Source organism: Ylistrum balloti, unplaced genomic scaffold, assembly GCF_031769215.1.
Source record: "Ylistrum balloti isolate Yb309-2 unplaced genomic scaffold, AGI_CSIRO_Ybal_v1 Utg369740, whole genome shotgun sequence".
Lineage (NCBI taxonomy): Eukaryota > Metazoa > Mollusca > Bivalvia > Pectinida > Pectinidae > Ylistrum > Ylistrum balloti.
In genome coordinates this window covers 355,570-370,198 of record NW_026781950.1, presented here as the reverse complement: position 1 = coordinate 370,198, position 14,629 = coordinate 355,570, and the positions used below count along the sequence as shown (strand labels likewise).

The window sequence follows — 14,629 nt, the reverse complement described above, 5'->3', positions numbered from 1 at the left end:
AATTACATCGACAGAGCACACACATTCATTATTTCAATTCAACATACGAAAATCAATCTTCTAGACACTAAAAATAGAGCACATGTAATTTTTGTAAACTACGGCGTAAGCGATGAACTCGGTCAATGTGTATTGTCTGTGATATCTTGTTTCACTTTCGTTTTCTGTAAGCCATAAAGCGGATGTTACGTGGACGAGGGTTAATATATGCATGATCAGGAAAATCGACGCGACCATTTCATGACGGCATGTTAACCTCTGACAAAACGAAAGACAAAACTTAACCACTACGATCTTATGTAAGTATGCATACTTGAATTGAGGCGATAAAATTGATTATTTACTCATTAAATCCAGGACTAGAGAAAAGTGGCCGACATACAGAGACAACAGACAGAAAGACAGACTTTTTTGACGAGAGTAAGACACAGAAATATCTGTATGATTTTTTTGTACATTTAGAATGAATATTGACTAGTTTGTGTATAAAATTGTACATTTCAACTAAATATTAAGGTAGGTATTATCATTAGGTATCAGTATATTAGAATAGATGTTCCATTGCTTTCTTTATATACATATATCTGAAGTGGAATATAAGCCATGGGTCGTACGAAACATTTTCGACTTAACATAAAATGCCATTCTTTAAAGTTTTTTGAGTAATGTTGTTGATTTTTTTAAACTTTAGATATTTTACTTTCTACATTGGAGCTGGGGCTATGTTACTTTTACTTTCTATATTGGAGCTGGGGCCCTGTTAATTTTACTTTCTTCATTGGAGTTGGGGCCCTGTTGCTTTTACTTTCCATATTTGAGCTGGGGCTATGTTACTTTTACTTTCTACAATGGAGCTGGGGCCCTGTTAATTTTACTTTCTACATTGGAGCTGGGGCCCTGTTAATTTTACTTTCTACATTGGAGCTGGGGCCCTGTTATTTTCCTTTCTATATTTGAGCTGGGGCCCTGTTATTTTCCTTTCTATATTTGAGCTGGAGCTGGAGCTATGTTATTTTTACTTTCTACAATGGAGGTGGGGCTATGTTACTTTTACTTTCTACAACGGACCTGGGGCTATGTTAATTTTACTTTCTACAATGGAGCTGGGGCTATGTTACTTTTACTTTCTACATTGGAACTGGAGCTATGTTAATTTTACTTTCTACAATGGAGCTGGGGCCCTGTTAATTTTACTTTCTACATTGGAGCTGGGGCCCTGTTAATTTTACTTTCTACATTGGAGCTGGGGCCCTGTTAATTTTACTTTCTACAATGGAGCTGTAATTTGCTTTAGAATACAAATGTCAAAAGGTTAAACCTGCTGAGTAATTTAAGTATGGTACATTTAGTTTGGTAGAATTATCATTGTTTTTTGTTGTCCATTCTCTACTACATTAACATTGCTGTGTCCCGTATGTAAAAATTCTAACTGGGAGTTGTATGGAAGTGGACTACTTTCAGTTTCGATATACGAATTTCTGGAAATGTCTTTGTGAATGTATAACACGTGAGTGAATAACACCATGTGACCTATGCCATGGGAACGACTATGTCTTCAGAGCGTTTGCTGATCGAGGTATGTATAAAAGAATTGTGGCACATTTCTCGACCCAGGGATTCAGTTTACGTAATATCGTTAAGTATCGAAGTACAAACCCTGACTCAACGAGTCGTATCAACTGTTATCATATTTACTACTAATAACACCGTTTTTGTATGTGTGATAAGTCTGAATTTCCACAAAGTGATATTAAGACCTCTTGAAAGTGATATCACACTCCCTCTCAATGTTTTATATTCTGTCACTTCCGCTTATCGGTGTGTAAATTTAACATAAGTGTGGTTGGCTTAGAAGAAATGATTTTTTTTCTTACGAAACACCAATTTAGAATCCCACTCAAATTTCCGGATTGTGCCGTTTCTGGTTGGTTTCCCTTTTTAAAAACGTTAATAGCTAAGCATGGCGACGAGGACTAATAATGGAGAGGCAATTTTAGAAGTACATGCTGCGAGAGTTGTCAAGTTGGATGAGTTATAAAAAACGTGTGATAAAAAGACTATTATATAACCGTTTTAATATCACATCCTTATCAGCCCTCTGGCTGTTATCAGGACTCTCGGCCTGATAAGGTGTGTGTTTAATATTATCAATATTCTGTTGTCAGGCTTCCAGATACAAATCCCCGACCCCACGGACCGTGTACATATATTTACCCAACCATGTATAATGTTATCAGAACTAATTGTAAATTACATCGACAGAGCACACACATTCATTATTTCAATTCAACATACGAAAATCAATCTTCTAGACACTAAAAATAGAGCACATGTAATTTTTGTAAACTACGGCGTAAGCGATGAACTCGGTCAATGTGTATTGTCTGTGATATCTTGTTTCACTTTCGTTTTCTGTAAGCCATAAAGCGGATGTTACGTGGACGAGGGTTAATATATGCATGATCAGGCAAATCGACGCGACCATTTCATGACGGCATGTTAACCTCTGACAAAACGAAAGACAAAACTTAACCACTACGATCTTATGTAAGTATGCATACTTGAATTGAGGCGATAAAATTGATTATTTACTCATTAAATCCAGGACTAGAGAAAAGTGGCCGACATACAGAGACAACAGACAGAAAGACAGACTTTTTTGACGAGAGTAAGACACAGAAATATCTGTATGATTTTTTTGTACATTTAGAATGAATATTGACTAGTTTGTGTATAAAATTGTACATTTCAACTAAATATTAAGGTAGGTATTATCATTAGGTATCAGTATATTAGAATAGATGTTCCATTGCTTTCTTTATATACATATATCTGAAGTGGAATATAAGCCATGGGTCGTACGAAACATTTTCGACTTAACATAAAATGCCATTCTTTGGAGTTTTTTGAGTAATGTTGTTGATATTTTGCTTTGTGTTGCTGTAAGTTGTTTACATCTTTTGTCATTAGTTTGTAACAAACATGAAATTTATCTAAATACTTTTAACTCTTGTGTTCAATTTCAATTCATGGAAACTTTTAAGTGAAACCGAACATTTCAGTTTGGCAGCTTCGAATTATTATTTGATATGAAATAAATGCGAGGGAAGATGTATCAGGTTCCTAAATATAACGGTCACAATAATACCGACCATTTTTTTTAAACTTTAGATATTTTACTTTCTACATTGGAGCTGGGGCTATGTTACTTTTACTTTCTATATTGGAGCTGGGGCCCTGTTGATTTTACGTTCTACATTGGAGCTGGAGCCCTGTTGCTTTTACTTTCCATATTTGAGCTGGGGCTCTTTTACTTTTACTTTCTACAATGGAGCTGGGGCCCTGTTAATTTTACTTTCTACAATGGAGCTGGGGCCCTGTTATTTTCCTTTCTATATTTGAGCTGGGGCCCTGTTATTTTCCTTTCTATATTTCAGCTGGGGCTATGTTATCTTTACTTTCTATATTGGAGCTGGAGCTGGAGCTATGTTAATTTTACTTTCTACAATGGAGCTGGAGCTATGTTAATTTTACTTTCTACAATGGAGGTGGGGCTATGTTACTTTTACTTTCTACATTGGAACTGGGGCTATGTTACTTTTATTTTCTACAATGGAGCTGGGGCCCTGGTAATTTTACTTTCTACATTGGAACTGGGGCCCTGTTAATTTTACTTTCTACAATGGAGCTGGGGCCCTGTTATTTTCCTTTCTATATTTGAGCTGGGGCCCTGTTATTTTCCTTTCTATATTTGAGCTGGGGCTATGTTATTTTCCTTTCTATATTTGAGCTGGGGCCCTGTTATTTTCCTTTCTATATTTGAGCTGGAGCTATGTTAATTTTACTTTCTACAATGGAGCTGGAGCTATGTTAATTTTACTTTCTACAATGGAGGTGGGGCTATGTTACTTTTACTTTCTACAATGGAGGTGGGGCTATGTTACTTTTACTTTCTACAATGGAGCTGGGGCTATGTTACTTTTACTTTCTACAATGGAGCTGGGGCTATGTTACTTTTACTTTCTACAATGGAGGTGGGGCTATGTTACTTTTACTTTCTATATTGGAGCTGGGGCCCTGTTAATTTTACTTTCTACAATGGACCTGGGGCTATGCTAATTTTACTTTCTACAATGGACCTGGGGCTATGTTACTTTTACTTTCTACAATGGAGGTGGGGCTATGTTACTTTTACTTTCTACGTTGGAACTGGGCCTATGTTACTTTTACTTTCTACGTTGGAACTGGGGCTATGTTACTTTTACTTTCTACAATGGACCTGGGGCTATGTTACGTTTACTTTCTACAATGGACCTGGGGCTATGTTAATTTTACATTTTACATTGGAAATGGGGCTATGTTACGTTTACTTTCTACAATGGACCTGGGGCTATGTTAATTTTACATTTTACATTGGAAATGGGGCTGTGTTACTTTTACTTTCTACATTGGAACTGGCGCCCTGTTATTTTTACTTTCTACAATGGAGCTGGGGCTACGTTACTTTTACTTCCTACATTGGAACTGGGGCTATGTTCCTTTTACTTTCTACATTGGAGCTGGGGCTATGTTACTTATACTTTCTACAATGGAGCTGGGGCTATGTCACTTACATTCTACAATGGACCTGGGGCTATGTTACTTTTACTTGCTACAATGGAGCTGGGGCTATGTTAATTTTACTTTCTACATTGGAGCTGGGGCTATGTTACTTTAACTTTCTACAATGGGCTGGGGACCTGTTACTTTTACTTTCTACATTGAAGCTAGGACTCCGTTACTGATGTCATTGAGCCGAAATTATGCAGAAATGTCGAGAGCTATGATTTTTTGCCTTTGATGCTGAAATCCAGACTGACTTGAATTATTTAATAGTTGTTCACAATACCTTCACTCATAATATTGATAGGTCTCAATAGTTCAGAATTCTAGTATTTTTATATTGTGTAATGTAGCTAGAGTTTCTTGATGTTTGTAATATGTAATGGAGCCAGAGAGTTTGGTAATTTGCCTCCCTAATGTTAACCATTTGTGGTAAGAATAATGCTACTTTGTCATTCATTAAGTGTCTTCAATGCTATCGTTTTGTTCGCACTTTGTTTTTGTGTGATTAGCAATGTGTAGTAAGTTGAAACATTCTGTTTCCAGCTCTTGATGAGTTAATGATACTTATTCAACGTTGCATTTTGGATCCTTGCATATGTATGTATATTTGTTGGCCTTTTTCTACTTTTTCAAATCAGGTTTCTTGATACTGTAATACGCTATAGAATATCTGGCACTCTGATGTTTTGTGTTAAATAATTTATATGTAGATATCATAATGCTGGCTTCTTATTTCTTAGATTACACAATGGAGTAAGCAGTAGACAACATGGGTTAGTGTTTCGCCTCTTGTACATGAAAGAATATGTGTCTGACATTTGGAAATGTTTCAACAGTTTGTATCAGTCAAACATTACATTGAGAATGCTCTTTCTGTTAATTTGTTTTTAATTTCCAAAGAAAAAGGTGAAATATAAAGAAAAAAAATTTAAGTAAATAAAAATACAAATATATAAATAAATGATCAGCATGATTTTGTTTTTCATGAAAATTCAAGAAATTCTCGGACGACAACATTTGTAAAGAATATTACAAGAATTGTTTGATATCTGAATTAATTTCACCCATATCTTTTGAAGATCGTCAGGATGACGAGAAAAATCCGTCCAGTTCCTCCCATGGGAACCGGAAAAGGAAGAGTAACAGGGTTAATGAACCAGATTTGAAACCTGTTCTAAAACAACACAAAATGGCTAATTCCGAAGATGACGAGGTCTCTCAGGCCATCAACATGGGTACGTGAAATATTCCTTGATTTACACTGTCATGTTCGAGGCCCGGAGAGGTGGTAGTATGTAAATAACGGGCCAGTCTGTACTGGATTATTTGAATGCATTTTCCTCTGGTGTTCTGGAACATTTTTAGATCGCTTGGTTTGGAGGGCCAAATGAGCATTTTTATCTTCTTTTCCCCAAAAGTTATGGGCTACATTTGACCAAACTTTACATGGATCTATAAAATTTATACGGCTCTGCCCCAGTGGCGTACATTTATGATATGCGGGTCTGAAACTTGGCAAACGGCAAGCTTTTTGCATTAATAAAAAGCGTGATTTGAAAATTTGGCTGTTTATTACAAAACTAATGTGAAAAAACCATGAAGACCAATATACCACATCACACTGAACCGAAAATAGTTTTTACTAATGTAGGAGAGGGAAAATAGTCACCTGGCCACTTTATCAAGGAAAGGGTTACATTATTTTAAGACAGGTATCTATGCTTTAGCCAGAATCAATATAGCCAATCCTCCTGTATAGGGAAATAAAGATGCAGTTGCAAATGATTAAATATTATTCCAGATTCGGACTCCGAATCATCAGATTCAGACCGTGAAATGGACCAGCCGTCACTTCTAGAACAGTTGAAGTCTATATTGGACAGTTATCAAGACGCTCAAATCATCCGGGTATACTATTAACCTTTACCCAGCTCTTTGCTGTATAAATACTCCCGAAATGGTTTTAGAAACCTTAATAGCTAAAAAGTTTATATGAATAGTGTCGTTTTGGTTTCAATATTGGTAGAACTAGCCTGTCCTTTAGATTGTTCTCTTGTTTTTGGATGCTTTTGATTCGAAAATCTACTTTAACTATATACGTATCATTTCTTTATTGATTTTAGGAAAATGTCATTCTTTATCGCATCCGTTTCATAACAATCTCTCATTGAAGATTCATCACATCATATATGTTTTATGTTTGTATGTGAATCACTACATAAACAGTTATTTTTATATCGAAACCAGGAGCTTATTCAAAACGCTGATGATGCAAACGCCTCCGAGATGCAGATTATCTACGTGAACGACTCCAAGGAAAAATCACCAGGAGAACTTCAAAGTGGATGTTATTCTGAATATTTCAGGGTAATAGCAAATTTCGTATCTAATATTTACGAATAGGAATATTGGCTTAAATGTAACTGCCATAAATCTCGTCACTCAACAAAATTCGGACGACAGTTATACTCAGAATAAAGGAAGAAATTTATTTAATAAGTTAAATGATTCATAAATAAAGAAAATGCAATGAAAAAAAAAAACAAAAAAACAAAAACAAAAACAAAAAACAAATAAAATTTTATTATGCCCCCCGAATCAGAGATTTGGGACATACTGATTTTGTGCTGTCTGTTTGTCAACATTATAACCTTGCCCACAACTATTGCACCGTAGGAAGTAGGGCTCTCATATTTGCTTGCAATATTTGTTGCAACCAGGGGCATAGTGTTTCGTAAACTCTTGTTCTCCTTTGTAAATTGTTCAACTTATGATGGGAGTAACTTTAAGTCAGGTTTTATCAGTAAGGGACTTGGCACTTACTTACATCGAGAATTATTCGCTACGTTGAAACTTTCGTTATTTACTTGGTTATAGGCAAATCACGAAAATAGAATATAAAATGTAGTTTTCATTTACGTTTTAACCATGTAATTGTCTTTTGTTTCAATTACAAAATACAGTTACCGAGCAATCAATGTTATATAGTGTGTGCACATGTATCTTTTATGATATTCAATAAAAGATTATAAAATGGTGCTTTGTCATGTCTCCTATTCATATTTTTTACTTCCTATACTTTAAGTCCCCTGCACTGTGTGTCTATAACGATGAGGTATTCAATGGAAAGGACTGGACATACATCAGAAGTATTTACCGCAGTGGTAAACGCGAGAACGCCATGAAAGTAGGCAGATTTGGTCTCGGATTCAAATCCGTCTTCCACATGACAGGTAACATTTTTTGAAAATTTAATCAACAATATATCATATATACCTCTCTGTTCACTAGGAAACTGAGGGTTTGAATACAATTCCATGTTAATGTACATTTCTATGCATCTGACATCCCAGCATGTCATCAACTGACGTGTTAAAATGTGCCATCTGTATCTGGTAAAATGACCTTTCTGTACTTGTTAAGCAGAAATTTTGTACATGGTATACGTGGTACGAAAACATTTGTATGTGGCACACTGACATTTCTGCACGTATCAAACTGAACCGTCTGTACGTGACACACTGACATTTCTGTACGTATCAAACTGAACTGTCTGTGCGTGGCACAATGACGTTTCTGTACGTATCAAAATGAAACGTCTCTACGTGGCACACTGACATTTCTGTACGTATCAAACTGAAACGTCTGTACGTGGCACACTGACATTTCTGTACGTATCAAACTGAAACGTCTGTACGTGGCACACTGACACATCTGTACGTATCAAACTGAACCGGTTGTGCGTTGCACACTGACATTTCTGAACGTATCAAACTGAAACGTCTATTCGTGACATACTGACATTTCTGTACGTATCGAACTGAACCGTCTGTATGTAACAGACTGACGTTTCTCTACGTATCAAACTGAACTGTCTGTGCGTAGCACACTGATATTTCTGTACGTATCAAACTGAAACGTCTGTACGTGACATACTGACATTTCTGTACGTATCGAACTGAACCGTCTGTATTGAACATTTCTGTCACACTGACATTTCTGTACGTATCAAACTGAAACGTCTGTGCGTGTCAAACTGAAACGTCTGTGTGTGTTCCATTGCCATTTCTGTACATATTAAACTGACACGTCTGTACGTGGAACACTGACATTTCTGTACGTATCAAACTGAAACGTCTGTGCGTGGTACACTGCCATTTCTGTACGTATCAAACTGAAACGTCTGTACGTGGCACACTGACATTTCTGTACGTATCAAACTGACACGTCCGACGTGGCACACTGACGTTTCTGTACGTATCAAACTGAAACTTCTGTACATGACACACTGACATTTCTGTACGTATCAAACTGAACTGTCTGTGCGTGGCACACTGACATTTCTGCACGTTTCAAAATGAAACTTCTGTATGTGGCACGCTGAAATTTCTGTACGTATCAAACTGAAACTTCTGTTCGTGGCACACTGAAATTTCTGTACGTATCAAACTCTAACTTCTGTTCATGGTATACTGACATTTCTGTACGTATCGAACTGAACCCTCTGTAGGTGGAACACTGACATTTCTGTACGTATCAAAATGAAACGTCTGTACGTGGTACACTGACATTTCTGTACGTATCAAACTGACACGTCTGTACGTGGCACACTGACATTTCTGTACGTATCAAAATGAAACTTCTTCACGTGGCACACTGACGTTTCTGTACGTATCAAACTGAAACTTCTGTACATGACACACTGACATTTCTGTACGTATCAAACTGAACTGTCTGTGCGTGGCACACTGACATTTCTGTACGTATCAAACTGAAACGTCTGTACGTGGCACACTGACATTGCTGTAGGTATCAAACTGAAACTTCTGAACGTGGCACACTGACATTTCTGTACGTATCAAACTGAAACGTCTGTGCGTGTTACATTGCCATTTCTGTACGTATCAAACTGACACGTCTGTGCGTTGCACACTGACATTTCTGTACGTATCAAAGTGAAACGTCTGTATGTAACAGACTGACGTTTCTCCACGTATCAAACTGAACTGTCTGTGCGTGGCACAATGACGTTTCTGTACGTATCAAAATGAAACTTCTGTTCGTGGTATACTGAAATTTCTGTACGTATCAAAATGAAACGTCTCTACGTGGCACACTGACATTTCTGTACGTATCAAACTGAAACTTCTGTACGTGGCACACTGACATTTCTGTAAGTATCAAACTGAAACTTCTGTACGTAGCACACTGACATTTCTGTACGTATCAAACTGAAACGTCTGTGCGTGGTACACTGCCATTTCTGTACGTATCAAACTGACACGTCTGTACGTGGCACACTGACATTTCTGTACGTATCAAAATGAAACTTCTTCACGTGGCACACTGACGTTTCTGTACGTATCAAACTGAAACTTCTGAACGTGGAACACTGATATTTCTGTACGTATCAAACTGAAACTTCTGTACATGAAACACTGACATTTCTGTACGTATCAAACTGAACTGTCTGTGCGTGGAACACTGACATTTCTGTACGTATCAAACTGAAACGTCTGTGCGTGGTACACTGCCATTTCTGTACGTATCAAACTGAAACGTCTGTACGTGGCACACTCACAATTCCGTACGTATCAAACTGAAACGTCTGTACATGGCACACCGACATTTCTGTACGTATCAAACTGAAACTTCTGTACTGGCACACACATGACATGGACATTTCTGTACGTATCAAACTGAAACTTCTGTACTGACATGACGTATTCTGTACGTATCAAACTGAAACGTCTGTACGTCTGTACGTGGCACACTGACATTTCTGTACGTATTGAAACTCTGTACGTATCAAACTGACACGTCCGACGTGGCACACTGACATTTCTGTAGGTATCAAACTGAAACTTCTAAACGTGGCACACTGCCATTTCTGTACGTATCAAACTGAAACTTCTTTACGTGGTAAACTGACATATCTGTACGTATCAAACTGAAACGTCTGTACACTCTGTATGTAACAGACTGACGTTTCTCTACGTATCAAACTGAACCGTCTGTGCGTTGCACACTGATATTTCTGTACGTATCAAACTGAAACGTCTGTACGTGGCACACTGACATTGCTGTAGGTATCAAACTGAAAATTCTGAACGTGGCACACTGACATTTCTGTACGTATCAAACTGACACGTCTGTACGTGGCACACTGACATTTCTGTACGTATCAAACTGAAACTTCTGTATGTGGCACGCTGAAATTTCTGTACGTATCAAACTGAAACTTCTGTTCGTGGTATACTGAAATTTCTGTACGTATCAAACTGAAACGTCTGTACGTGGCACACTGACATTTCAGTACGTATCAAACTGAAACGTCTGTACATGGCACACTGTCATTTCTGTACGTATCAAACTGAAACGTGTCTGTACGTGGCACACTGACATTTCTGTAGATATCAAACTGAAACGTCTGTGCGTGGTACACTGCCATTTCTGTACGTATCAAACTGACACGTCCGACGTGGCACACTGACATTTCTGTACGTATCAAACTGAAACGTCTGTGCGTGGTACACTGCCATTTCTGTACGTATCAAACTGACACGTCTGTACGTGGCACACTGACATTTCTGTAGGTATCAAACTGAAACTTCTGTATCTGTACGTATCAAACTGAAACGTCTGTCAGTGGCATGCTGACATTTCTGTACGTATCAAACTGAAACGTGTCTGTACGTTGCACACTGACATTTCTGTACGTATCAAACTGAAACTTCTGTACGTAGCACACTGACGTTTCTGTACGTATCAAACTAAAACGTTTGTACGTTGCACACTGACATATCTGTACGTATCAAACTGAAACGTCTGTTAGGTGTACACTGACATTTCTGTACGTATCAAACTGAAACTTCTGTACGTGGCACACTGACATTTCTGTACGTATCAAAATGAACCGTCTGTACGTGGCATATTGACATTTCTGAACGTATCAAACTGAAACTTCTGTACGTGGCACACTCAAATTTCTGTACGTATCAAACTGAAACTTCTGTACGTGGCACACTGACATTTCTGTACGTATCAAACTGAAACTTCTGTAAATGACACACTGACATTTCTGTACGTATCAAACTGACACGTCTGTACGTGGCACACTGACATTTCTGTACGTATCAAACTGAAACTCTTGTACGTTGCACACTGACATTTCTGTACGTATCAAACTGAAACTTCTGTACGTGGTAAAGTGACATATCTCTACGTATCAAACTGAAACGTCTGTCAGTGGCACGCTGACATTTCTGTACGTATCACACTGAAACGTCTATACGTGACATACTGACATTTTTGTACGTATCAAACTGAACCGTCTGTATGTAACAGACTGACGTTTCTCTACGTATCAAACTGAACCGTCTGTGCGTGGCACACTGACATTTCTGTACGTATCAAACTGAAACGTGTCTGTACGTTGCACACTGACATTTCTGTACGTATCAAAGTGAAACTTCTGTATGTAACAGACTGACGTTTCTCTACGTATCAAACTGAACCGTCTGTGCGTGGCACACTGACATTTCTGTACGTATCAAACTGAAACGTCTGTACGTGACATACTGACATTTCTGTACGTATCGAACTGAACCGTCTGTATGTAACAGACTGACGTTTCTCTACGTATCAAACTGAACCGTCTGTGCGTTGCACACTGATATTTCTGTACGTATCAAACTGAAACGTCTGTGCGTGGTACACTGCCATTTCTGTACGTATCAAACTGACACGTCCGACGTGGCACACTGACATTTCTGTAGGTATCAAACTGAAACTTCTGAACGTGGAAAACTGATATTTCTGTACGTATTAAACTGAAACGTCTGTGCGTGGAACACTGACATTTCTGTACGTATCAAACTGAAACGTCTGTGCGTGGTACACTGCCATTTCTGTACGTATCAAACTGACACGTCTGTACGTGGCACACTGACATTTCTGTACGTATCAAACTGAACCGTCTGTGCGTGGCACACTGACGTTTCTGTAGGTATCAAAATGAAACGTCTCTACATAGCACACTGACATTTCTGTACGTATCAAACTGAAACTTCTGTACATGGCACACTGACATTTCTGTGCGTATCAAACTGAAACTTCTGTACGTGGTACACTGCCATTTCTGAAATTAATGATTTTTTCATAACGACAGTGGAAATCCTGAATCTGAACTTGGATTTTCCTTTTGCGTTATTGTCAGTTTTCTTTACATTCAACAACGTTATGGATGCTATAGTAGTTATGCTTAACATTTTTTAACAATTGTATATATTGCAGATAACCCTGTCATAATAAGTGGCGATCAGATATTGGTAATCGATCCTTTTCGGACAAAAAAGAAACTAGGAAAAGATTGCCATACTTTGAAATTCAAGAAGCTTTGCAAATCTGTCCAGAGGAAGCGCAATTATAGAGAGGCTCTTGTTGCTATGAAGGCATTGTTCGGCCATTGTGGATTTACAAAAGAGTCGTTGAAGGATAGATACCACGGCACATTATTTTGGTTTCCATTCCGCCGCTCCCCCTCAGAGTTATCCAGTAAAGTTTTCGAACATTCTGATGTTACAGAACTTGTATCCATGTTAAAAAAAGATGCTCATTGTTTGCCACTTTTTCTTAAAAATATCTCTCATATATCTTTTTGTGAAAAAGGCACATGTTCCACATCGTTCTCGGTGAAACGCATTGCGCTTGATAACGAAGAGAAGATATCTTTCAACTTGAATCTTGCAGCATGCAAGGGCAAGCTACCAGATGAGGATTTGAAGGCAATACTTCCTGTCATAGTCACTGTAAAAGACGGCGAGATAGTAAAGAAACAACGATGGGTTCTGTGTAGTTATATAAAAGGCACGGATGGTCTTTCCAAGGAGCTCACAGTGTTGATTGAAAACAAGCAACTGTCGTACAGTCCTTTTGTTGGAATAGCAGTTCCCGTCGATAGCACGCCAGACATTGAATTTCGCGGCCAAGTTTTTTGTTTTCTACCACTTCCGGCTACAAGTGAAAATTACACCGGCCTACCAGTACATATCAACGGATTCTTCGCACTGAGCCAAGACAGGCATCACGTTAAATGGCCTACAGATGATCAGACCTACAGAGAAGATGCCCAGACATGGAACCGTTTACTGTGTGAAGAAGTGATTGCTGAAGCGTATACATATACTCTTGAATACATGAAGGGTTTCACAGTCAGGGAACAACGCATTGAATCTGATAACCTAGTGTACAAAACGCTTCCTTCGCAAACAAACATTCTATCAAACTGGGGAAGCATTGCGGATCCCTTGTTCAGAAACCTGCAAGATAGGGATATATTTTACACGAAGAATAATTCGGGAAAATGGATTCAAGCAAAGGATGCCGTATTTGCTGTTTTGATTTGGAATTGTGATGCAATTACTCACAGGCAGACGGAACAAGTTATATTCAATCTTCTGTTGGAAAGCGGATGTAATGTTGTGAATGCACCATTGCATGTCGCAGAATCGTTTCCAGATGTACAAAGAGTAACACCGCAGTACTTGAGGGATGTGATGAGAGAAAATCCTATCTACACCAGCCTTTCATCGAAGGACAAACTCTTACTACTGCAGTTTGTATTAGCTGATCAACAGTACTCTGATCTTGGTAACCTTCAGCTTCTACCCCTGGAAGACGATACTTTCTGTTTGTTCAACGGTAAAGATCCCAAGTACCTTTGTACGGAAGATGAGATGAAAATGTTTCCAGGCATTGAACAGAATTTCGTCAAGTTATTTATACCTAAAACGACAAGAAATTATATGAATGAAATACAGAAAGAAGGTTAGTATCACATCATTAATTCATAGAAAGAATTCGGTAGCAAATTTCAGTTTTGTAAAAAAAAGTACATTATCCATTTTGAACACACATTGAAATATTATGATATTGCACGATTTAGTGTATGGTCGAAATGCACTAAAATACATGACATCAATATTGCCATAATTTATTCGTTTAAGCTCGCATTTTTGTTACA

General features: G+C 38.0%; 1 protein-coding gene across 1 annotated transcript in view; it reads left to right on the top strand.

The window, feature by feature from the left end:
• The first annotated feature begins 2,469 nt into the window (after positions 1-2,469).
• The window catches only part of LOC132543075 (sacsin-like), a 28,952-nt gene continuing 16,792 nt past the window's right edge, over positions 2,470-14,629 (top strand). Inside the window, exons 1-7 of the mRNA XM_060206530.1 lie at positions 2,470-2,547; positions 5,346-5,378; positions 5,685-5,840; positions 6,407-6,513; positions 6,853-6,972; positions 7,691-7,838; positions 12,901-14,433. Of these exons, the coding sequence (XP_060062513.1) occupies positions 5,375-5,378; positions 5,685-5,840; positions 6,407-6,513; positions 6,853-6,972; positions 7,691-7,838; positions 12,901-14,433 (2,068 nt within the window). The 5' untranslated portion in view covers positions 2,470-2,547; positions 5,346-5,374. The remainder of the gene's footprint in view (positions 2,548-5,345; positions 5,379-5,684; positions 5,841-6,406; positions 6,514-6,852; positions 6,973-7,690; positions 7,839-12,900; positions 14,434-14,629) is intronic.